The sequence below is a fragment of the Leucoraja erinacea genome, chromosome 22, assembly GCF_028641065.1.
Source record: "Leucoraja erinacea ecotype New England chromosome 22, Leri_hhj_1, whole genome shotgun sequence".
Classification (NCBI taxonomy): Eukaryota; Metazoa; Chordata; class Chondrichthyes; order Rajiformes; family Rajidae; genus Leucoraja; species Leucoraja erinaceus.
The window spans coordinates 8,816,212-8,842,705 of NC_073398.1; the positions used below are offsets into that span (position 1 = coordinate 8,816,212).

Sequence of the window (26,494 nt, forward strand, 5' to 3'; positions counted from 1 at the left end):
TCTGCAGTACCCAAGGTCTTACCCAGAGGATTCAATTAAATGTCTGCCTTGGTAGTTGCTAACTCCCTTATTAGGCTTATTAATTTCCATGAAGAAAGTCAATATCTTCCACTGTAAATTGGGCTCTGCTGTGCTCGGTGAGTGAATTCTATTAGACACCTCTTTTGTCAATATAGGTTAACAGATTTAAACTGAATCTATGGAGTCTGCAGAGATGATTCAATGATCTCAGGTCCCGGCGGAGAAATGTACTCATCTATAGTGTGGATTGCAAAGAGGAACATGTAGTGGAATTGCAACATGCTGACACGCTGGCTCAGGTGATCATAAGATGATAAAGTCATAAGTGATAGGGGAGGAATTAGGCCATTCACCCCATCAAGTCTACTCCGCCATTCAATCATGGCTGATTCAAAATCATCCTCCTAACCCCATTCTCCTGCCTTCTCCCTATAACCTCTGACACAGATGTTATAGGGAGGGAGAGTGGTGAATCTCACAGAGAGTGGTGAATCTCTGGACTCTCTGCCACAGAAGGTAGTTGAGGCCAGTTCATTGGCTATATTTAAGAGGGAGTTAGATGTGGCTCTTGTGGCTAAAGGGGTCAGGGGGTATGGAGAGAAGGCAGGTACAGGATACTGAGTTGGATGATCAGCCATGATCATATTGAATGGCGGTGCAGGCTCGAAGGGCCGAATGGCCTACTCCTGCACCTATTTTCTATGTTTCTATGTTTCTATGACACCCGCACTAATCAAGAATAAGGTGGAGGAGATTTGAGAGCACACAGGTAACGCAGAGAGTGAGGATCTACAACCCTTTTTTGAAGAGTCTACAACTCTTTTCTGACCCAAAACGTCACCTTTTCCTTTTTTCCAATGATGCTGCCTGGCCGGCTGAGCTACTCCAGCATGTTGGGTCTATCATTTATTTTTAAGCCAGGCGAACTGTACTGGTAAACACAAGGAACTGCAGATGCTAGTTCACACAAAAGGCCACAAAGAGCTGGAGAAACTCAGCGGGTCAGGCAGAATCTCTGGAGAACACAGATAAGGCCTTTTGTCAGACCGATTGTAGGGTTGGTGGGAAGGGGGAGGTGGTGGGGGGGGGGGGGGGGGGGGGGGGTGGAAGAAAGTTGGAAGAGAGGAGGAGCAGGACAATGCATGGGAGGTAACAGGAGAAACACAGGGAAGGGTTTTGATAGCCAAATGGTTGGACAAAGGCCAGAGATGGAAAAAAAAGGGGGAGAGAGGAGAAGGGGAGAACGGGGGGTGTGGAGAAAGGGGAGGGCACGAGTGGGGAGAGTTAGACATAACCTAACGTTTGGGGTTTCAGTCTTCCTACCATTGTGTTGTAAGTTACCCAAGCGGAATATGAGGTGCTGTTCCTCCAGTTTGCGTGTGGCTTTCACTTTGGAAATGGAGGAAGCCCAGAACAGAAAAGTCAGTGTGGGAAAACAAGGAACTGCAGATGCCGATTTACTAAAGGCGACACGAAGAAAGTACAAAAGCTTGACAGTGCTCACCACCAGACTCAGGAACAGTTTCTTCCCCTCTGTTATCAGGCTTCTGAACGGTCCTTCCATAAGCTAAGGTACTGTCCGATTCACCTCTACCCCATTGCAGACATAGGACTTTGTCTCTGGAACTGATGCACTATAATGCTGAGAACTATATTCTGCGCTTTGTCTCTTGCCTTGAGTTTGACCTGATTGTATTTATGTATAGTATTATCTGATCTGATTGGAAAGCATGCAAAACAAAGCTTATCACTGTACCTCAGTACACGCAACAATAATAAACTTAAACCGAACACAAAGTATTTGAGCAAGGCTCTATACACGGAACTTTGCATGCCACAAGTTAATAGTTACTAATTAATAGAATATATTGTTCTCGGCTGACTAACTGTTGTTTAACAGTAAACTGAGATTCATGTCAGTCTAATACGATTAAGATGCTTAGTTTTATTGTTTAGAATGTTAAATTACTTCTAGACTGTGTCAACCAAGCCCTTGATATCAAATCTGACATCAGTCATATTTGGGATCAAATCCCTGGAAGTATATGATTAGCTGCTTGAAGCAACTTATTAGCAGACGGTATGCAAGAATAGGTCATTATTTTCCGATTCCAAAGAACGAGGCTAATAGAAAAGTCGGGATAATTTGTTTGAAGTCCGTGACGCATCGCGCCCAGATGGCTCACATCAGAGAGCAGTGGGGTTTTAAATGTTAAGCGATCTGGAATAGTTAAATGGAAGCCTTTCTTTTAGCTCCAGAGTCACGGCGACTCTGCTCAGCTGATGGCTCTGTGTAAAGTCTCACGTATTTGGCAGCAGCAGCTCCGGGAGACTGTTCATGGTCTTCGATGTTATCAGCTAGCAACGGCCCAGAGGCGTGGCAGACGGGTGCCGGAATGTGGCGGGCTCGGTCTTGTTGTGTTTGAGATTACCTGGTCAACCTGCGGCCCGGCCGGTGACCCTGAAAGGAATTTGCGCCTTAAATCTTGCGGCGTGGCTATAAATCCCTCACCTCAGTCATCAGCTGGTTCAGCCATCACATGGGGAAAGCAAGATCCTTCAGCCAAAAAGGACACAGTGCTGGAGTGACTCAGTGGGTCAGGCAGCACATCTGGAGAACATGGGAACGTGATGTTTTGGATTGAGACCCTTTTTTAGACCGATTGTAAGGGGGGTGGGGGGGGAGAAAGCTAGAAGAAGGGAGAGGCCAGATAAAGTGTGGCAGGGAATAGGTGAACACATCATCCTCCCACATTCACATTATCTCCAATGTAATCCCACCATATCAATCTGTTGAATAGCGGAGTGCCCATGAAAATCAAACCATGCCAAATATCATGAGAGGAATAGATCAGGTAGATGCACAGTCTCTAGTCCAGAGTGGGGGAATCGAGGACCAGAGGACATGGATTTTAGGTGAAGGGGAAAAAATGGAATAGGCATCTGAGGGGTGACTTTTTCACACAAAGGGCAGTGGGCGAATGGAACAAGCTGCCAGAGGAGGTCGTTGAGGCTGGGACTATCCCAACGTTTAAGAAAAGGTTAGACAGGTACATGGATAAGACAGGTTTGGAGGGATGTGGGTCAAATGCAGGCAGGTGGGACTAGTATAACTGGGACATGTTGGCTGAAGGGCCTGTTTCCATGCTGTATCACTCTATGACTCTAAATGATTGCCATGGGGGTCAAAACCAACACATATTTGAATTAAGCTGTGGGTTTAGTTCACTTTTGTTTAGGGATACAGTCTGGCCCTTCGGCCCACAGAGTCCACGCCAGCCATCGATCACCCCTTCACACTCCTTCTGTGTTATCCCACTTTCTCATCCACTCCCTGTACACTAGGGGCAATTTACAGAGGGCCAATTAACCTACAAACCCGCACGTCTTTGAGATGTGGGAGGAAAACCCGGAATGAAACCCACACGGTCACAGGGAGAACGCACAATCTCCACACACAGACAACACCCGAGGTCAGGATTGAACCCGGGTCTCTGGCGCTGTGAGGCAGCGGCTGTGCCCACCGCGCCTCTGTATCACCTCTATTAAAAGAAAGCTAAGCAAAGCCTAAGACGTGAATTAACATTTTATATAATCACTAGTTCAGATTCAAACCAGGACTGTGCACATCCAAGGCAAGATGCCAAAAGCATAAATCCATGTTACTATCTAGTCAGTCGAATAGCCACAGATTTACGGTTTAAAAGAAATGACATACAAGTTATGTGCCTTTGCTCCCATGATATATTCTATGGCGGAGAGGATCTTTATCATGCTACCTGCAACATTTTAATTCTTACTTGGGGAAAAAGAAGTTGTGACCTTGAAGATCAGAAACCTTTTGTTGCTGTTTCTCCATTTCTTTCTACCGAGAGACAGCTTGTTAATGCTCCATAATGAACTTTAAACAATCCCTTTAACAGATCAGGCCCACTGAATATAAAGCATTCCTTGGGAAACCTCGAGATTCATAATTTTAAACCGGTGATTTATAAGTTAACAAAGCACAGGAGCAGAATTAAGCCATTCGGCCCATCAAGTTTGCCCCGTCATTCCATCATGGCTGATCTTTCTTTCCTTCTCAACTCCATTCTCCTGCCTTCCACATAACTCCTGACACCTGTACTAATCAAGAAATTTATTATGATTTAGATATTATTACTTAGTGATATTATTATGACTTATTATATGATTTAGAAGTCCATTCTTTTTTGTTTTTGTTTTTGTTTTTGTTTTTTTTGTTTATTTTATTAGAAGTTAATACAGCACAAAACAGTACAGTGGAACCTAATTTTAGGTGCCAACTATGTAATACCGTAATCCATTCTATGTACAACCTCTAGTTTTATGTTATAAGAAGGAAGTAAGCAGGACAAGAAAAAGAAAACAATAGAAAGAGGAAAAAGTGGAAAAATAGATGGTAGAGAGTAGAAAAATAGAAGTCCATTCCTAAGAATGGAGATGAGGAGGAATTTCTTTATTAATTGTGAATCTACCACAGAAGGCCGTGGAGGCCATCATTGTACTTTTAAAGTGAAGATTGATAGGTTCTTGATTAGAAGTGCCCCTGTCCCACTTAGGAAACCTGAACGGAAACCTCTGGAGACTTTGCGCCCCAGCCAAGGTTTCCGTGCGGTTCCCGGAGGTTGCAAGTGATTGCCGGAGGTTGCAGGTAGTGGAAGCAGGTAGGAAGACTGACAAAAACCTCTGGGAACCGCACGGAAACAGGGAAACCTTGGGTGGGGCGCAAAGTCTCCAGAGGTTTCCGTTCAGGTTTCCTAAGTGGGACAGGGGCATAAGGGTGTTACAGGCTACGGCGAGAAGGCAGTAGAATGGGGTTGAGAGGGAAAAATAGATCCACCATGATCGAATGGCAGAGGAAACGCGATGGGCCAAATGGCCTAATTCTGCTCCTGTTTCTTACGGTTTTAGGGTCCATGGTAAATAAAATTTGCCCGACTTGCTTCAAAACCACACAGTACTCAGGAGAACTGTTTTTGTAAACTGGTGGAGATTGTCACAAAGTTACAAACAGGATGTGGAGGCTTTGAAGAGGGTGTAGAGGAGGTTTACCAGAACGCTGCCTGGATTAGAGGGCATTAGCGACAAGGATGGACAAACTTGGAACAAAAAGACACAACGTCCTGGAGTAACTCAGTGGGTCAGACCAGCAGCGCTGGGAGAATATGGATAGGTGACGTTTTGGGTTGGGACACTACTTCAGAGGTTGCAGGGAGACCTGATAGAAGGATATAACATTAGGAGAGCCATAGATAGAATAGACCTCTTTATCCCAGGGTGGAAATGTCAAAGTCTAGAGGGCAGAGCTTGAAGGAGAGAGGGACAAAGTTTAAAGGAGATGTGGGGAACAACTTATTTTACACGGAGAGAGTGCAGGTTGCCTGGAACCCATGCGGTCACAGCGAGAACGTGCAAACTCCACACAGACAGCTATTCCAGCTGCATCCTGAGTGTAGAATGTTCGTGGTGCACAAGATAATGGAAGTATTGACATTGGTTTTTCTTAGTTTTGCTGTATTAGTGGAAAAACTCTGTTATGCATGCTACCCAAACAAATCACCCCTACAAGTGTCAACAATCAAAGGTGTTTCATTGTCAAATGTACCAACAGCAGAATACTGAAATTCTTACTTGCTGCAGCTTAACAGGCCTGTAAACATAATACAGATAGATAAAATAAAATAATCAAAAATACAATAAATTAATATTATGGGGGAAAAATAGTGCAATGATTAGAGGAAGTTGTTAGTTAAAGCCATTCAGAGGTGAGTGTGGGAACAATAGTTATAAATAATAATAATAATAATGAATATTTATATAGCACTTTTCAACAAAACCAGTATTTGAACCAAAGTGCTTTACAGAGATTGATTAAATTAATTGAACAGATCAAATGTCAATAAATCCATACAAAACAAAAAAGAGAAAAAGAGAAAAAAGACACAGAACAATACACTGCAGAAATCAACATGAAACGTCCCCCCACAGCAGAATTCACTGTGAGGGAAGGCACTAAAAATATCCAGTTCTCCCCCTCATAGTCCACCCGAGGTCGGGGCCTATATCTGGCCTCCTCAGCCAACCCGGTGTTTTCAGGCCCTGAGGATATTTTATAAACAAATATTGTTTTTTGTGTACCTAATTACATTAAAAGTTCTAAAGAATGATCCCGACTCAAAATGTTGTCTAACCATTCCCTCCCAGATGCTGCCTGACCCACTGTATTACGGCAGAACTCTGTGTTTTCCATTAAAAGTTCGGTGGCAGATAACTTGAAGTTAAGATAAGTTATAGGAGCAGAATTAGCCCATCAAGTCTACTCCCCCATTCAATCAAGGGTGATCTATTTTTCCCTCTCAACCCCAATCCTCTGCCTTCTCCCCATAACCCTGACACCAAGAATCTGTCAATCTCTGCTTTAACAATATGCATTGACTTGGCCTCCACAGCCGTCTGTGGCGAATCATTCCACAGATTCGCCACCCTCCGACTAAAGAAATTCTCCTCATCTCCTTTCTAAAGGTACGTCCTTTTATTCTGAAGCTGGTGCAAGATTTCAGAGTGGAGGGGCCAGAATGTACAAAGGAGGAACTGCAGATACTGGTCTGAAGAAGGGTCCCGACCAGAAACGGCACCTATGTTCTCTAGTGATGTTGCCTGACCCATTGAGTTACTCCAGGCATACCATGAGGAGATTTCACAGCGGAGCAGTAAAATGGAGACACGATGAACTGCAGACGCTGGTTTACAAAAAAGGACACAAAGTGCTGGAGTAACTCTACTCCAGTTACTATAATAACATTTAAAAGACAGTTGGATAGATACATGAATAAGATATGTTTAAAGGGATATGGGCCAAACACGGGTAGGTGGGATTAGTGCATCTGGGGCATTTTGATCGCCATGGATAAGTATGGGCTGAAAGGCCTGTTTCCATGCTGTATGACTCTATGACATAAATCAGCAGGTCAGGTTGCATCTCTGGAGAACATAGATAAATAATGTTTTGGGTTAGGACCCTTTTTCAGACTGATGGCTTGACCAATAATGTCACCCAACCATGTCCTCCAGCGATGCTGTCTGATCCGCTGAGTTACTCAAGTACTTTGTGTCCCTTTTTTGCAAACCAGCATCTGCAGGTCCTTATGTCCCAATATTTGATCATCTTTGGTGATAAACAATTAATTGCATAACTTCATCTGGATATCTGTTGTATGTAAGAAGGAATTACACCGCAGATGGACACAAAACGCCGGAGTAACTCAACGGGTCTGGAGATAAGGAATAGGTAACGTTTTGTGTCGAGACACTTTGTGTTAAGTTCACTTGTTCCTTCCTTCACTTGTTTCCAGTCTATTTCAGAGTGAAATGTATGTTAGATAAATGTGTGTTCGTCTTTGCAACTTTTGACGATACATAGCCAATAAAACCTGCAATTAATTGATTTGAATTTGAATTATGGTTGGTAAAATATGCCAAAAATCTTAATTGCCAGTTAGTGCCACTGCTGATGTGACAACAGTTTGTTGCAAACAAAATGGCCACATCCGTTACCGTGGTTACAGTGATTGCCTTTTAATTACCTTTATTAAAACACAAGACAAGGAAGGATTTCTAAAACTATTCTGCAAAGCGGCACAGATAAGTTGTTTTTTTAAAGTGATCGATAACGTAACCATAACTCTCTGAGCTCGGGATTAAAAGCAGAATATTAACAGGTTTGTTAATCCCTTTGCAAAACCTGCCAATTAATGAGAATAGAAACTGACCATTATGTTTAAGAGTATCCAAGTAAATGTAAGTGAATGTAACCTAACAGCTTCCAGGTTGGTAGAGTCAGGGGCCACGCTGCAGCCAAGTCTGTGCGGGGAATTTTTGGCAACTTACCAACTGAAAGCATGCATATTGGCAGTACTAAGGGTTGTCTGTAACATATGCACTATAGAGCAAGTTATTGTGGGTATAACCAAGTACATAGAACAGTGCTGCACAGGAACAGGCCCTTCGGTCCACAGTCTCTGATGCCAAGAACTGCTTAGAACTCTTACTTGCCCGCACTTAATCCACATGCCTCCACCCCCTGCATATCCATGTGCCCATCCAAAAGCCTCTTAAATGCTACTATTGTATCTGCCTCCACCACCACCCCAGGCAGAGTGTTCCCAGGCACCCATCACTCTCTGTGTAAACCAACTTGCCTTTAAAGTTCCACTCACTTTAAAGGTATACCTTCTGGTATTTGAGATTTCCATCCTGGGAAAAAATGTTCTAACTGTCTAATCTATCAATTCTTCTCACGATGTTATATACTTCCATCAGGACTCAAATCAACTTTCAGCGACGCAGAGAAAACAATCCAAGCCTGTCCTGCTGAGTTACTCCAGCATTTTATGTATTCCAAAATCTGTCCAACTCCCTATAGCTAATCCCCCTCTAAACCAGGCATCATTCTGGTAAACCATCTCTGCACCCTCTCCAAAGCCCCCACATCCTTCCTACAACGGGGCGATTTCTGTTTCCATAAGCATTTTACCATATGTGTCATAAAGGAACTGCAGATGCTGGTTTAAAAAACCGAAGAGAGACTCAAAATGTTGGAATAACTCGGCGGGACAGGCAGCATCTCTGGAGAGAAGGAATGGATGATGTTTCGGGTCGAGATCCTTCTTCAGACATTTGACCTTATCTGTGTTAGTGCCACTCCAGACCCCGAACAGTACACTCATTGCTTCCCTGCTTCCTGATTTCTAGAGGGGGAAAGCCCAAAGCCTTTGATCCAATATATGGATTGGGCTGATCATCTGAGCGTATGCCCACTGGTTATATGCACCATACTTCACAACGTATATTCACGTTGCAAACTGTTCACTCTGCATTGAGAGCTGCACATTCTAGCTCATATATTAAAACATAGAACAGTGCTGCCCAAGAACAGGACCTTTGGCTCACAATGTCTGTGCTAAACATGATGTTAAGACCAATTGTACACTTTACTTTAGACTTTAGACTTTAGAGATACAGCGCATAAACAATAGACAATAGACAATAGGTGCAGGAGGAGGCCATTCAGCCCTTCGAGCCAGCACCGCCATTCAATGTGATCATGGCTGATCATCCCCAATCAGTGCCCCGTTCCTGCCTTCTCCCCATATCCCCTGACTCCAACCTACTCCAACTCTATTCATGGTTGAAATGCTTCAGCCCAGGTGTCAGCCTGGTAAATCTGCTCTGCACTCCCTCCAGTGCTATCACTTTCTTACTATAGCATGGCAACTGAAACGGCAGGCGGCACACCTCCAAGTGTGTTGTACACCACTGCCTCGGTTGCTTGTATTCCAAGCCCCAGGTAATTAAGCTAAGAACCCCATGACATAAACAGGACATTCATCCCACCGAGTCCGGACCGACAAGCGATCCCCGATCACTAGCACTATCCTACACACTAGGGAGAATTTTTTATAATTTGACGAAGCCCATTAACCTCCAAACCTATACGTCCTTGGAATGTGGGAGGAAACCGACGCACCTGTATAATCCCCATGTGGTTGGTCACGGGGAGAATGTACAAACTCTGTACAGCTTCTGCATAAGTCTCCTAGTGTGGAGGATAGAACTAGTGTGAATGGATGATCGTTGGGTGGCGGGGACAGTGGGCTGAAGCACCTGCGTCCACGCTGTATCTCTAACCTAATATAAACTAACAAGATAGTCGAGGCAGGCACTACAACAGCATTTTGGGTCGGGATGTACATTAATCAGAGTTCAGGTGAAATATTACCTGAACCGAAACGTCGCCTATCCATGTTCTTCAGAGATGCTGCCTGACCCGCTGAGCTACTCCAGCATTTCCAGTCTTTTTTTATAAACCAGTATCTGCGGTTCCTTGCGTTTCCTTATACTGTAGATGTTCTGCAAATTTCATCAGACCCTCAGTACTGGAGCAAGTCCCACAGTAATGGTGATGAAGGATAACAAAGCAACAGCAACATTGTATTTGTTGTTGATCTGTGACATGGCCAGTATCGTTTTATTCAAGTTAGTAGTTGAACAGCATTTAAAATATACTTAGACAGGTTATAGGATAGGAAAAGTTTAGAAGGATATGGGCCAAATGCAGGCAAGTGGGGGCTAGCTTAGATGAAGCATCTTGGTTGGTATGGATGAGTTTGGCCAGAGAGCATGTTTTCATGCTGCATGAGTCTATGGCTCAGTCTGAGAGTGACATTATTTCACAGTCTTGCAGCTTAGTTACCAAAAAAAGCCTATTGTCCAACTTCTCAAAGGAAGGGCTACTAAAACAGTAATGGTTCTCAAAGCCTTGGCAGCCCCTCACTGTTGGATGAAGCTTCTGACTAGTTGGGGTAAGTGGATTATTTGGGAATAACATTGCACAATATTTGCATAATTGCCAAAGTATGATACAGGTCGCTGACAATATACAACGGGGCCGTTTGCACTCTGATTTATGCTGCTGGAGTACCATATTTAGCACTATTGATCAAAGCAGGAGCCTGATGGATAAATTGGCAAATTATTAGCAAAGGGGGCGGCACGGTGCCACATCAGTGGAGCTACTGCCTTACAGTGCCAGAGACCCGGGTTCAATCCTGATTACGGGTGCTGTCTGTACAGAGTTTGTACGTTCTTCCTGTGACCTGCATGGGTTTTCTCCAGGATCTCCGGTTTCCACACTGCAATGACGTACAGGTTTGTAAGTTAATTGGCTTGTTAAAAATTATAAATTGTCCCTAGTGTGTGTAGGATTGAGTTAGTGCACAGGATCGCTGGTTGGCGAGGATGCGATGGGCCAAAGGGCCCGTTTCCACGCTGTATCTCTAAACTAAAAATAACCCAGTGCTAGAATAACTAGTGGCTCAGTGCAAACTCTGGTGGTGGTTCCAACGCCAGAAACCCAGGTTCGACCCTGACTACAGGAGCTGCCTGTGCAGAGTTTGCACGTTCTCCCTGTGGCCACGTGGATTTTCTCCAGGTTCTCCTGTTTCCTCCCATTTTCCAAAGACGAGCAGGTTTGTTAGTTAATTGGCTTCTGTAAATTGTGTAGAATAGAACTAGTGTATGGGGGGGATTGCTGGTCGGCGTGGGCCGAAGGGCCTGTTTCCGTGCTGTATCTCTAAACTAAACTAAACACTGAGCTGACTGTAAACATATTGATTCTGAACACATCAGCGAAGGCAACGTGGGCGTAGGAGTCGCTGGGTTCTGGAGGTCATTGAGAGGAGCCAGAGGAAGCAAAGGCACTGCTCCCAATCAGTCAATGCTCCACAAATGTGATGCACAGGAGAACAGCCAAGACACAGGGAAACGCAAGGAACTGCTGCTGGTGCTGGAATCTTGAGCAGAACACAAAGTGCTAGAGGAACTCAGTGGGTCAGGCAGCATCTGCGGAGGGAAATCTCCTGAAGAAACAACTTCTGCCCATTCCCTCCACAGATGCTTCCTGGCCCGCTGAGTTCCTCCAGCACTTTGTGTTTAGCCAATGTAATCACCCTTGCTCAGGGAGAGGAAATAATGAAATAGAAAGCATTGGTTATTCGAAGCAAAACCCAAAATGCTGGAGGAACTCCGTGGGTCAGGCGGCATCTGTGGAGGGAAATGGGCCGGTGACGTTCCAGGTTGGGATTCTTCTTCGGACTGATTGTAGTAGGGGGCGGAAAGCTGGAAAAGAGAGGCGACAACATCTGGCAAGTGATAGGTGGGTATGTGGGGGGGGAGGGGGTGGCTTGATTGGCAAATGGGTGGAGTAACTGACAATGGCTGGAGGTGTAAAGGAGACAAAATTATGTCAGATATATATATAGCGCGAGAAGAGAGATATGTAACAGGGAGATGGGTGGAAGAGGACAGGGGGTGGAGAGGTGGGATGGTGGGAGAACACCATGTCTGTCAGGGTGGTGACACAGGAAAGAGAGTATTACTTACAATGTCCATTCCGTTGGGTTGTCAGCTATCCAAGCAGAACATGAGGTGCTGTTCCTCCAGTTTGTGCGTGGCTTCACCAGCATCTGCAGATCCTTATGTCACCATCGGCTATTCTGATAGAGCTTGTCGACCAGATTTTAGAATTCTTGATTTTGAACTAAACGAAAAGCAAGTGACAATATACTAAGGGGAAGAGGCGATCAATTGATTGGGTAAAAGGGAACGGAATAAACGGCGTGGACTTTCATTGATGCCCCACTTGCTTCTTGCACACTGGAAAGGGATGCAGAATGATTGCAATGCCTGGTTGCAGTGCCACCTCTATGACCAGCACACAAAGAGTCGCCTGGCTTGGACGCCATCTTGGATCACTGCAGTAAATAAAAGATTGATTGACACAGCCTGAGTAAACAGAGCGATTTCATGATTCAATACTCTTGGAATTATGCAGTCACTGAATGCAAAATGATGTTTCACTGCTTGCCCTTGAGCTTCCAGGAATTAAAGATTAATCTTCTGGAAACTGTCAGACAAGAATCTTACACAGAGGTAGCCTTTGCGGTGCGTGGGAGATCTGTATACATTTGGCCATTCTCATTTCTGTTGTAGAAACTAGAACAGAACAGAGCTGAGGAGATAGACACAAAATGCTGGAGTAACTAAGGAGGTTTGGCAAGCAGTTAGTTATCAACCAATTGATAATTAAAAGCTTGTCTGCCTTCTCAGTAAAGAGTCAAGGGTGTTTAATTGTCATGTGTACTGACAACAGAACATTGAAACTCTTACTTGCTGCAGCATAACAGGACTGCTAAAACAATAAAGATAGATAATATACAATAAAACAAATAAATTAATGACCACGATAATAGTGCAAAAAGGTACCCGGATGTGTCGTCGAAGGACGAGAAGCTGAAGCGAGGAAGTGGAAGCCAAATAGCCGAATGGAAACAAAGCCGAAACGCCAAATAACCGAAAGTGCGGGACGCCTAATAGCCAACTAACCGAATGGCTGTGTCGCCTAAAAGCAAACTCACCGAATGTCTGCTCTGCCGAAACGCCACCTAACTGAAAGGTTGCGTCACCTACAAGCCAACTGACCGAATGCCGCTCTGCCGAAAAGTCAAATAACGGACATGATGTCGCCGGGGGGCGGGACTTGTCAGCGATTGTTCCAGACCCCCCCATGTCCATCACATCACTGGCCGGTGGAGACGGGAGAGTGCGGGTCATTTTCCCACACAAGCCATTATTTGACTTTTCGGTGAGATTGAAATTCCAATTCAGAATAACCTGCAATATTGGGAGGGACCTCATTTGCAACTTACCAAATAGTGAAAGGCCTGGATAGAACATAATCAATGAAGTTGTCTAGACGCAAAACTAATTTTTTTTCTGAAATGATGGGATGTAGATGTACCTGGCATAGTCAGCCTTCCTCGATTTCCTCTCGAAGGTGACGAAGACATCATCTCCAGTCAGTGCACTCCTAAAAATGAAGATACAGCCACGTTGCAGTTGGGTATATTTCTGTACAGGACGTTGGTGAGGCTGCAATTGGGGAATTGTGTGGTGGTTTGGTCAGTCACCCTGCAATAAGAAGGATGTCATTCAGCGGGAAAGATTTATAAGGATATTGCCAGGACTCGAGGGGCTGAGCTATAGGGAGAGGTTGGGCCGCCAAGGACTTTATCCCTTGCAGCACATGAGGCTAAGGGGTGATCTTATAAAGGTGTATCAGATCATGATGGCAATAGATAGGGTGAGTGCACAGTCTTTTTCCCAGAGTAGGGGAATCATAAACTAGAGGGCGTAGGTTTACGGTGAGAGGGGAAAGATTTACTAGAAACCAACTTTTTCACTCTACCTATTATTTTTCAGCTACTCTATCAGTTTGAACAGGACCTGGGAAAAGGCAGTTTTGGTGTCGTCATCCAAGCCACACACATCCCCACAGACACCAAGCGGGCTATCAAAATACTCAACAAAGAAAAGGTAGGGTCCTTACCATAAAAATATATATTTTGCATGTGTTTGAGGACGGACGAAAGCACTGCCAGTGCAGGGCATATTGTCCATGGGAGTGGAAAGATGATGAACACGGGCCGGTGGTGGATGTGAGGTGGATATTGGTCTCCTAATCTGAGGAAAGACATTCTTGCCATAGAGGGAGTATAGAGAAGGTTCACCAGACTGATTCCTGGGATGTATGGACTTTCATATGAAGAAAGACTGGATAGACTCGGCTTGTACTCGCTAGAATTTAGAAGATTGAGGGGGGATCTTATAGAAACTTACAAAATTCTAAAGGGGTTGGACAGGCTAGATGCAGGAAGATTGTTCCCGATGTTGGGGAAGCCCAGAACAAGGGGTCACAGTTTAAGGATAAAGGGGAAATCTTTTAGGACCGAGATGAGAAAAACATTTTTTGCACAGAGTATGGTGATTCTCTGGAATTCTCTGCCACAGAATGTAGTTGAGGCCAGTTCATTGGCTATATTTAAGAGGGAATTAGATGTGGACCTTGTGGCCAAAGGGATCAGGGGGTATGGAGAGAAGGCAGGTACAGGATACTGAGTTGGATGATCAGCCATGATCATATTGAATGGCGGTGCAGGCTCGAAGGGCAAAATGGCCTACTCCTGCACCTATTTTCTATGTTTCTATGTTTCTATGAAGCAGAACATCTGAACTGTTTGATGGTGTGAGGCAAGTCAAGTCCAGATGATGTCAAGTCAAGTCAAATCAAGGATAGACACAAAATGCTGGAGTAACTCAGCGGGCCAGGCAGCATCTCTGGAGCCAAGGAAGGGGTGACGTTTCAGGTTGACACCCTTCTCCTTCAAATCAAGTTTAGTTGGCGTAAAGTTGAGTCAAGTCAAGTTGACGTCTGGTAACGTGAAGTCAAGTCAAGTTAAGTCAAGTCAAATCAAGTCTTGTTGACGTTAAGTCAAGTCTAGCTGACGTCAAGTTAACGTCAAGTTAGCGTCAAATCTAGTTGACATTAAGTCAAGTCAAGTCGTCAAGTCAAGTCAAGTTTAGTTTAGTTTAATTTAGTTTATAATTGTCACATGCACCGAGGTACAGAGAAAAGGTTTTGTTTGCGTGCTACCCAGTCAAAGAAAAGACTATTATACATGATTACAAGACACATCCACAGCGCACAGAGAAAGGATAAAGGGTACACATTCTTGTGTAAAAATATAACATTGAGGTGTGATAAAGTTTGATTAAAGATAGTTCAAAGGTCTCCGATAAGGACGATGGGAGGTCAGTATAGTTGATGTAACGTCAAGTCAAATTAAGCCACCAAGTGGAGTTTGTTGTCCGCTCTTCAGGTGCGGTGAGGAGCCGGTAAAATTGCAATCATGTTTGCAGCAGCATCACAGGCAGCGCACACAAATATAAAATATTCATGAATCATACTCAACTTCTGCAAATATTTCCTCAAATAACAACTTTAAGCGAGACATACACAATTAGAAAGCAAGTGCTTGGTAGTGCAAGAGGCAGTGCGTGGCGTTCCATTGCCAAGAGAGGATTAGGGTTGTGCAGTTTGGTTCAAAAACATGATGGTTGCAGGGAAGTAGCTGTTCCTGAGCCTGGTGGTGTGGGACTTGAGGCTTCTGTACCTCCTGCCCGAAGGTAGCAGCGAGAGGAGGTCATGGGCTGAATGGAGGCCATGCGGACAGACAGTTCCAGGTTACTCACAATGACCAGAAAGTCACATTTCAGCCGTTGAGCAAATACCCGCCTTTGGTAGACGACGGTACACAAAAATGCTGGAGAAACTCAGCGGGTGCAGCAGCATCTATGGAGCGAAGGAAATAGGCAACGTTTCGGGCCAAAACCCTTCAGCTCTTTTTGGATGGTATATCACGCTGCCGCATGTGGCAGCACTTCATGTACATGCATTTGATGGTGAGGAGAGCTGTGCCCGCGATGGACCGGGCTGAATCCACTCTCACTAGGTGTGAAGCTCTGTCATTATTCTCTTGCATCTCTAGTGTGTATCTCTAGTGCAGAGTGTGTATCGGCGATTTTACGGGACAGTGTTGACAGGTGCGTGTCTCAACTTTCTTCAGTAATGGACAGCAGCTTTAAGAGTTTCTGCTCTCCCCACCATCAAATGCATCTACAGCAAGCGCTGCCTCAAGAAGATGGCATCTACAATCAAGGATTCCCCCCAAATTCAGCCCGTGCCCTCTTCTCGCTGCTATTGTCACGCAGGGGGTACAGAAGTCAAGTCTCACACCCACACCATAGGACGGCACAGTGTCACGGCGGTCGAGTTGCTGCCTTACAGCGCCAAAGACCCGGGTTTGATCCCAACTACGGGTGCTGTCTGTACGGAGTTTATACGTTCTTGGCTTGTTGTGTGACCGTGTGGGTTATCTCCGAGATCTTCAGTTTCCTCATGCACTCCAAAGTCGTACTGGCTTGGCATCAATGTAAATTGTCCCCCTGTGTGTGTAGGATAGTGGATAGTGTTAAAGTATGGGGATCGCTGGTCGGCGTGGACTCGGTGGGTTGGAGAGCTGTTTCTGCGCTGTTTCGCTAAACTAAACCAAACTAAACAAAACCACCAGTTTCATGAACAGATACTTTCCTCAAACCATCATGTTTTTGGACCAACCTGTACAACCCGACAAGCTCAATGCTTCAGCTATGTGTTCAGCTATTTTACCAGGATGTGCACTGGGACTTTGAGCTCTTCATGGATGTATGGAACATATACGGTAGTGCGAACATACAGCTTTAACACTGGGAAGGCAGCTTACTCTACCCGCACCAAATTACACTCAGGGTGCCTGACTATGCAGGGGATGGAAGGACATGGATGAGATTAGCTTATCATGGCATTGTGTTCTGCTTAGAGTTTAGAGATACAGCATAGAAACATCCCCTTCGTTCCACCAGGTCCCTGACGATCACCCATTCACACTAGTTCTACATTATCCCAATTGCTCACCCACACCACCACACACCTGCGACTATTTACATGGGGCCAATTAGCCTACAAACCCGCACGTCCTTGAGATGTGGGGGGAAATCGGAGCACATGGAGGAAACTCGCGTGGTCATAGGAAGAGCATGCAAACTCCACACAGACAGACAGCACCCCAGATCAGGATCGAATCCATATTCCCTGGCGCTGTGAGGCAGCAGCTCTAGCAGCTGCGCCACTGTGCCATACAGTCTGGCCTCGGCTGCTGTCAGTGTGGAGTTTGCACATTCTCCACATGACCGCGTGGATTTTCTCCGGGTGCTCCGGTTTCCTCCCGCGTCCCAAAGATGTACAGGTTTGTAGGTTAATTGGCCCTCTGCAAATTGCCCCGAATGTGTAGGGAGTGGATATGATAGTGGGATAACATAGAACTAATATGAACGGGTGATCAATGGTTGGCAGGGACATGGTGGGCCGAAGGGCCTGTTTCCATGCTGTTCCTTTCAATCAATCAATCAACCAATGCCACTTCCTCTGGACTCACAGGTTAAAGATCAAGAAGATTGGTCAATTGTAAACCCAGGGAGCTTGACAACAATTGCAATGCCATGGGTATTGGCTGTGAACAAAATGAACTCACACCAGGAAATAGGTGAAGTATCAGAGAGCACAATACTTATACCATCAATAGGTGACTAGTCAATTTATACATTGTTACTATAACAACATTTAAAAGACCTTTGGGCAGGTTTAGAAGAATATGGGCCAAATGTGAGCATGTGGGACTAGTGCATCTTGGCCCTCATGGATAAGTTGGGCCTAAGGTTGGGCCTGTTTCCGTGCTGTATAACATTGACTCTATGACTAACTATTGTAGTTTTCAAGTGACTTTTGTCTTCTCGTTTCAGGCTGGAAGCTACGCTGTGAAAATGTTGGAGAGAGAGGTTGCCATCTTGAAGATGGTGAAGCATGAGCACATCATTAAACTGGATGAGGTTTACGAAACTACGAAGGTAATGCTTTTGATTGAATAAAACATTTAAAATCTTTGAGAACGCCAATGTTGCATGTTCTCCAAACTGGTTGTGATTGCTCCTGAATGTTGGTGTAACATCTGGGAAGCTTGTACTGTCTGCGAGTTTAATTTTTGTATTGAATGACGTATACAGCATGGAAAAGACCCTCCGGCCCACCGAGTCCACGCCGACCATCGATCACCCGCTCACACCAGTTCTATGTTATCCCACGTTTGCATCCACTTCCTACACACTAGGGGCAAATTTATAGAGGGTCAATAAACGTACGTCTTTGGGATGTGAGAGAAAACTGGAGCACTGGAGAAAAACCACAATGTCACAGAGAGAACATGGAAAAACTCCACGCTGGCAGCTCCCGAGGTCAGGATCGAACCTGGGTCCCTGGCGCCGTGAGGCAGCAGCTCCACCAGCTGCGTTACAAGAATCAAGAATGTAGGAAAACAAGCTTAAGCCATTAAATTAGTTGGATCCTATCATGATCAAACCAGTTTATTTTGCTGAGAAAATTTGTATAAAAATTGGGTTAACATGAAAAATATTTGTAATTTCAATTATATTATGAAGTTAGCATAAAATAAAACATGTTATATTACACCTTTACAGTTCCCCAGGGAAGTATTTACCATTAATAAAAGAACACTTGAGAACATTTAATTAGATCACAGCTGATCCATATCACCACTCAATCTATTCACCGCTATAATCCTTATTTAATAAAAACTTTCCAGGCTAATTTGAACTTTTCAACTGGCTCACTGCTTTGCACGGGAAGTGTTCTAGATTATGTCATAGATCTTTCTTTTGTTTCAAGTGCTTGCTTTTTCAAGCAAACCGTATTTATTTATGTAAAGACACAGTCCTAGAGACACTCAGCAGGTCAGGCTGCCTCTCTGGAGGGGAATGTACAGACAATGCTTCGGCAAGACTTTTCAACAGGGTAGACAGAGCATAAAACATAGAACAGTACAGCACAAGAACAGGCCCTTCGGCCCACAATGTCTGTGCCAAACATAATGCCAAGACCAACTCTTATCTGCCAGCACATGATCCATATCCCTCTATTCCCTGCACTGCCATGTGCCCATTCAAGACCTTCTTAAACGCTACTATTGTTTATGCCTCCACCACCACCCCTGGCAGCAGATTCCAGGCGCTCGCCATATTCTGTGTAAAAACCTTGCCCCGCACATCTCCTTTAAACTTTGCCCCTCTCTCCTTAAAGCTATGCCCTCTAGTCTTTGACATTTCTACCCTGGGGATAAAAGGCTGTGACTGTCTACCGTATTTATGCCACAGTGCCGAGGCATTGTTCTTTCGATGAGGTCTTAGAACAGAGGAATCTTCAAGTTTACGTGAAGGTGAAACGTTCCATAGAACCTACTCAAGCACAGTGACAAAGTTGTCTTTGTCAATATTTGGGCAACACAGAGGCGCAGCTGGTAGAGCTGCTGCCTCATAGCGCCAAAGGCACGGGTTCCATCCTGATACTGGGTGATGTTTATGTGGAGTTTGCACATTTTCCCTGTGACTGTGTGGCCAACCGAATTAAAGACATCCCCCACCCCGATCATTCCTTCTCCTCCCTGCTCCTGTCTGGCAGAAGGTAGAGAAGCATGTGCTTCTTCCCCTCTGTTATCAGGCTACTGAACATTCCATGAGCTAGGGTACTGCCCGACTCACCTCTACCCCATTGCGGGCAGTGGACTTTGTCTCTGGAGCTGATGCGCTACAATGCTGAGAACCATATTCTGCACTCTGTATCTTCTCCTTTGTTCTGCCTATAGTTATTGAGTTTGACCATTATATTTACATATTATCTGATCTGTTTGGACAACATGCAATACAAAGCTTTCCACTGTACCTCGTTACATGTGACAATAATAAATCTAAACTCATTACTAATATCTAAAATAGATACAGGTACATACAAGGTAGGCTTCTTAATGGGGCCACTTTCTCAGGGGTCTAAACTTACAACATCATGCCTTTCACGACTAACCCAATACTTACCCAAATAGGAACATTCCCATTCAAGATGAATTAGAAATTCATCTAAAATATCATATGCAAGCCTCTTTAAAATCATGACTTGCAAATTTTTTTGAAGAAATGATACAACATGGAAATAGGCCCTTCGGCCCACCAAGTCCACACTGACCATTAATCACCCGTTCACACTAGTTCTACGTTATCCCACTTTATCATTCACTCCTTGCACACTAGGGGACAATTTACTGAGGGACAATTAACCTACAAACCCACACAACTCTAAAGCCTCCACATATTTCCTGTACTGGGGACGACCAGAATTGCACACAATAACATTTTGAGTTTAGATGAGTTTAGTTTCAAGATACAGTATAGAAACAGGCCATTCAGCTCACCGAGTCCATGCCAACCATCGATCACCCACACACTAGTTCTATCTAACACACTAGGGGTAATTTACAGAAGCCAATAAACCTACAAGCCGACATATCTTTGGGATGTGGGAGGAAACTGGAGCACATGGGGAAAATCCACGTGGTTACAGGGAGAACACACAAGCTTGTATGTTAGTATTCATAGCAAAAGGATTTGAGTATAAGAGCAGGGAGGTACTACTGCAGTTGTACAGGGTCTTGGTGAGACCACACCTGGAGTATTGCATACAGTTTTGGTCTCCTAATCTGAGGAAAGACATTCTTGCCATAGAGTACAGAGAAGGTTCACCAGACTGATTCCTGGGATGTCAGGACTTTCATATGAAGAAAGACTGGACAGACTCGGCTTGTACACGCTAGAATTCAGAAGATTGAAGGGGGATCTTATAGAAACTTACAAAATTCTTAAGGGGTTGGACAGGCTAGATGCAGGGAGATTATTCCCGATGTTGGGGAAGTCCAGAACAAGGGGTCACAGTTTAAGGATAAGAGGGAAGTCTTTTAGGACCAAGATGAGAAAATCATTTTTTACACAGAGAGTGGTGAATCTGTGGAATTCTCTGCCACAGAAGGTAGTTGAGGCCAGTTCATTGGTTATATTTAAGAGGGAGTTAGATGTGGCCCTTGTGGCTAAAGGGATCAGGGGTGTATGGAGAGAAGGCAGGGATGGGATACTGAGTTGGATGATCAGCCATGATCATATCGAATGGCGGTGCAGGCTCGAAGGGCCGAATGGCCTACTCCTGCACCTATTTTCTATTTGTCTATGTTTCTATGTAACTCCGCACAGACAGCATCCGAGGTCAGGATCGAACCTGGGTCTCTGCTGCTGTGAAGCATGCTAAAGTGCTGAGTCAATCATTTTGTCGGCCGTGTAGCAAAACTGTCCTTTGTACTAGTCAGGATAACTGACAATGTTAACGTCACAAGAAAATAATTTGTTGAACACTGCTCACATTCTTTCCCAAACTCAACAGCTGAGTCACAAATGAGAAGATGTTTGTGTCTGTTCATTATTTAATTGAAAGTAAAGGGCCCTTCCTCCACTGGCGCTGTGATGGAACTGAACTGGGAAGAGGGAGGGTTTCATATGGACCTCCTGTAGTGGAGAATCGAATGCTTGCAGCCATTTCTGGGTGTCCTTGGTAACATAGCCACACATTGCATGGGCAGTAATTGACGCCACCCCTCCATCTCCCCCATAACACTCAACGCTGCACTCACTTTACTCCTGAGCGACCACAGCAGAATATTTGCATTGCTAAGGGGTTTGTGTTGGTTATGTGAACGATGGGGCATATGGCTGAATGATTTCCACGACAGATACATCACGACATACCCTCGGATTCAGAACTGCCAAGACAATGAGAGCAGAGTGTGTTTTGTGTTTGGATACTGTTCTCCGCTATTATGTTGCAGGCTTCCCACAGGCATTTTCTCTGTTTGTTTCACTGTTACCATGGTGTAGGCAACAATGCAAGACCCCGAGGGCAGTGCGTGGTCCAACTAAACAAAACCCGGATTTTAACGTGCTTCTTCCCTAAGTCTCGTAGATGAAAAGGAGTGATAGAGTCGCACAGCACGGAAACAGGCCCTTCGGCCCAACTTGTCCATGCCGACCAAGATGCCCATCTATTGTAAGCTCTGCGCATTTGCCCAAGTTTGGCTGAGGCAAGGAATTGCAGATTCAGGTTACAAATAAAGAAACAAGGTGCTGGAGTAACTCAGCAGATCAAGGAGCATCTCTGGAGAACATGGATTGGTGACCTTTCGGATCAGGAGCCTTTCATCCGTCTGAACAAGGCGTCAGACCTTTACCATCCATCTATCTGTCCAAATGCATTTTAAATATTTTTGCGTACCTGCCTCAACTACTTCCTTCAGCAGCTCGTTCCATATACCCACCACCCTCTGTGTGAGAAAGTTGTCCCTCAATTTCCTATTACACCTTGTGGTTTCAGCCGAAGATAGACACAAAAACCTGATGTAACTCAGCGGGGCCAGACAGCATCCCTGGAGAAAAGGAATAGGTGATGTTTCGGGTCGGGACCCTTCCTTCCCCTCTCATCTGAAACTTGTGGGTCTTGATTCCCCTACACCGGGGAAAAGACTCTATGCATTCACCCTATCTATTTCCCTCATGATTTTCTACACCTCTATAAGATCATCCCTCAGCCCCCTGCATTCCAAGGAATAAAGTCCTAGCCTGTCCAATCTCTCCCTGTCGCTCTTCCTCCAGTCCAAGCACCATTCTCGTAAATCTTCGCTGCACCTTTACCATCGTAATGGCATCTTTCCTACCAAAACTGAGCACCATAATCCAAGTACTGTCCAAATATAAACCTAAGACGAAAATAGAAAATTTTAATATAGAACATAGAACAGCCCACAATGTCTGTGTCAAACATAATTCCAAGACCAACTCTCCTCTGCGTACACAGATTCTATATCCCTCCATTCCCTGCATATCCATGTGCCTATCCATACGTTTCTTAAACACCACTATCGCATCTGGATCAACGCCCACCCCTGGCAGCGTGTTCCAGGCACCCACCACCTTCAGCATAAAAAAACCTGCCCCGCACATCTCCTTTAAACTGCCCACCTCACCTCAGAGCTGAACCCGGAGGAAACCCACAGAATCACAGGGAGAACCTGCAAACTCCACACAGAGGTCAGGATTGAACTCACATCTCTGGCCCTGTGAGGCGGCGGTGGCTTTGGGTGATGCTAGTGAAGTTATTGCCAAAGTACAAACCACTGGCCGATGCACACTCTAACCTTCTCCATCTCTCCTCACTCACCTAGAAAGTCTACCTGGTCATTGAGTTCTGTAAACTCGGGGAGTTGAAGGGAGTTCTGACAGAGAAAGGCCACTTGAGTGAATCAGAAACCAAACACATCATCACCAGCTTGGCCAGCGCAATCTTTTACCTCCACAGAAACGGTAAGATGCCCGGGACACTAACTGTCTTGTAGTCATCATTGTAATTGGTCATTGTTCAGTATTATCATTCACAGAAAAGTTGTGTGATTTCATTCACCAAATCCACCCAAGGTATATTTTGGCTTGGCTTGTTTTTTGGCTCTTTCTCAAGAAAGCGGGCAGCTTTTACTTCAATTTAGCTTTGGTTTAGATTAGTTTAAAGATACAGCGTGGAAACAGGCCCCTCGGCCCACCGAGTCCGCGCCGACCATCGATCACCCGTTCACACAAGCTCTATGTTATTCCACTTTCTCAGACATTCCCGGCACGCTTGGGGGCAATATACAGAGGGCCCAATTCACCGACAAACCCGCACGTCTTTGGAATGTGGGAGGAAACCGGAGCACGTGGTTGAAACCCACATGGTCACTGGGAGAACGTGCAAACTCCACACAGACAGTACCTGAGACCAGCAACGAACCCGTGTCTCTGGTGCTGAGGCAGCGGCTCTACCCGCTGCACCACTGGGACACTCTATCTTTTTCTTAAACAATGTGTAAAGATCCATCTTTCAAAAGGTGGTGTATGTGTGTGTATGAAGGTTAGTGTGTGAAGGTGTGTGTGTGTATATATATAGAAACATAGAAAATAGGTGCAGGAGTAGGCCATTCGGCCCTTCGAGTCTGCACCGCCATTCGATATGATCATGGCTGATCATCCAACTCAGTATCCCATCCCTGCCTTCTCTCCATACCCCCTGATCTCTTTAGCCACAAGGGCCACATCTAACTCCCTCTTAAATATAGCCAATTAACTGGCCTCAACTACCTTCTGTGGCAGAGAGTTCCACAGATTCACCACTCTCTGTGCAAAACAGGTGACAAGGTTTGTGTATGTGCGTGCCTGTGAGTGCAGGTGTGTGTGTGTGTGTGTGTCTGTGTCTGTGTGTGTGTGTGTGTGTGTGTCTGTGTCTGTGTGTGTCTGTGTGTGTGTGTGTGTATGTGTGATGGTTTGTGTGTGTGTGTGTGTGTGTGTGTGTTTGAGCAAACATTACAAGCCTAGCGTCGTCGATGTTTGGACAATGATCAGACATGCATGTGCACATTGGCCCCAAAATTGCATTCATCTGGCTCTGTTCCACTCTGGAACTCTCATTATTTTACTGACCTCCCCAGCATTGCAGAGATCTACAGGAGTTGCTGCCTCACAAAGGCAGCCAGCATCAACAAGGACCCGCATCACCCTGGCTACACTCTCATTTTACTCCTGCCATTAGGAAAAGCGTGTAGGAGCCTGAAAACTGTAATGTATAGGTTCAGGAGCAGCTTCTTCACAACAGCCATCAGGCTATTGAACACTACGAACTCCAACTAAACTCTGAACTACAAACTGCCTGGGTTGCACTAGTTTAGTTTAGTTTAATGTATTGTCACTTGTACTGAGGTACAGTGAAAAGCTTATGTCGTGTGCTAACCAGTCAGCAGAAAAGCAATTCATGATTACAATCGATCCATCCACAGTGTACAGTGCACTAGAGACTTTGGGCTTTGCTTTGTTTTTTGCACAAATAGTTTATTTTTAAATGTATTTAACTGTATTTTTACATTTGTTTATTATATTATCTATAGTGTACTGAGAAATAATGTCATTATTCCTTTTTGGTACATACAACAATTCAATACTCTCGATCTTGACCTTGGTTATGTTTATTCCCTTCCTCAGATATTATTCACAGGGATCTGAAGCTGGAAAACATTCTCGTGAAGGGTAATGATAACCGAGAGGATGAAGAACTGAAACTCAACATCAAAGTAAGTCTGAAGTTTAGGGAGGAACTGCAGATGCCGGTTTAAACCAAAGATAGACACAAAAAGCTGGAGGAACTCAGCGGGTCAGGCAGCATCTGCGGAGAGAAGGAATAGGTGACGTTTCGGCTCGAGACCCTTCTTCACACTGAGAGTCAGAGGATGCCCCTGAATTTCAGTCTGAAGAAGGGTCTCGACCCGAAACATTACCTATTCCTTCTCTCCAGAGATCCTGCCTGACCCGTTGAGTTATGCACCTGTCCCACTGTCGAAAGTGCTTTCCGCTTCTTCCATGTTTCTTCTAAAAAATTCAAAACCTGCCGCGACTAAAAATAGGTTGCCGTTTTAAAAATCGGTATTTTTTTAGTCGAAGCCGGTGGCGATGCTAGTGGAAGGTGGTTGCCGGAGGTTGCAGGTAGTGGAAGGTAAGACCGTTTTGAATTTTTTGAAACAATCGACGGAACATAAAAGAAGCAGAAACCACTTTCAACCATTAAGGAGACTGACAAAAACCTCCGGGAACCGCACGGAAACCTAGGGTGGGGCGCAAAGTCTCCAGAGGTTTCCGTTCAGGTTTCCTAAGTGGGACAGGGGCATTACTCCAGCTTTTTGTATCTATCGATGTATCTGACTGCTGGTGTATCCCTCTCCTGCACAGACTTCCCATTCACCCCTCCATCTAAGCACAACGCAATGGGCCGGAATTGGACAGATTGTAGTAAGAACGAAATGTACTGGAAGCCCTCAGTGGGTCAGGAACCATCTGTGGGGAGGAAAATGTACCAGACTGATGCCTGGATTAGTGGGTATCAGCTACAGGGAGTGGTTGGACAGACTTGGATTGTTTTTGTCTCAAGAATGGTCTCGACCCGTAACATCACCACATCGCCTATCCATGTTCTCCGGAGATGCGGCCTGACCCGCTGAGTTACTCCAGCACATTGTGTCTTTTTTTTGAGAACCAGCGCCTGCAGTTCCCTGTTTGCCCAATAGATTATTGAGTTAGTTGGTGTCTGTTACTTCATGCTATCACCAGGCTTTGTTTCTCCCCCCCACAGGTGACCGATTTTGGTTTGTCCGTGTTGAAGGATGGAGCGGGAGTCGGCAGTGAGTCCATGCTGCAGGACACGTGTGGCACGCCGTTATACATGGGTATAGGGCGTGAACTTTAACCACATCACACGGTGGGAGGCCAACATTGAGCTGCCATTTTTGGCCTCCGCTCTCCATTGCTAACGCTTGTCCTCTTATTCAACAGCCCCGGAAATCATCAACAACTATGACTACAGCCAGCAATGCGATCTCTGGAGCATTGGCATCATCATGTACACTCTGTACGTACACGACCCATAGACTGTTGAGGGGGTTTCGTGCTG

At 45.1% G+C, this 26,494-nt stretch overlaps 1 protein-coding gene across 1 annotated transcript in view; it reads left to right on the top strand.

Moving 5' to 3' along the window:
* The window catches only part of LOC129707694 (serine/threonine-protein kinase 33-like), a 56,041-nt gene that overhangs the window by 21,167 nt on the left and 8,380 nt on the right, over window positions 1-26,494 (top strand). Inside the window, exons 3-8 of the mRNA XM_055652894.1 lie at window positions 13,861-13,974; window positions 17,836-17,940; window positions 23,196-23,334; window positions 25,036-25,124; window positions 26,177-26,270; window positions 26,377-26,452. Of these exons, the coding sequence (XP_055508869.1) occupies window positions 13,861-13,974; window positions 17,836-17,940; window positions 23,196-23,334; window positions 25,036-25,124; window positions 26,177-26,270; window positions 26,377-26,452 (617 nt within the window). The remainder of the gene's footprint in view (window positions 1-13,860; window positions 13,975-17,835; window positions 17,941-23,195; window positions 23,335-25,035; window positions 25,125-26,176; window positions 26,271-26,376; window positions 26,453-26,494) is intronic.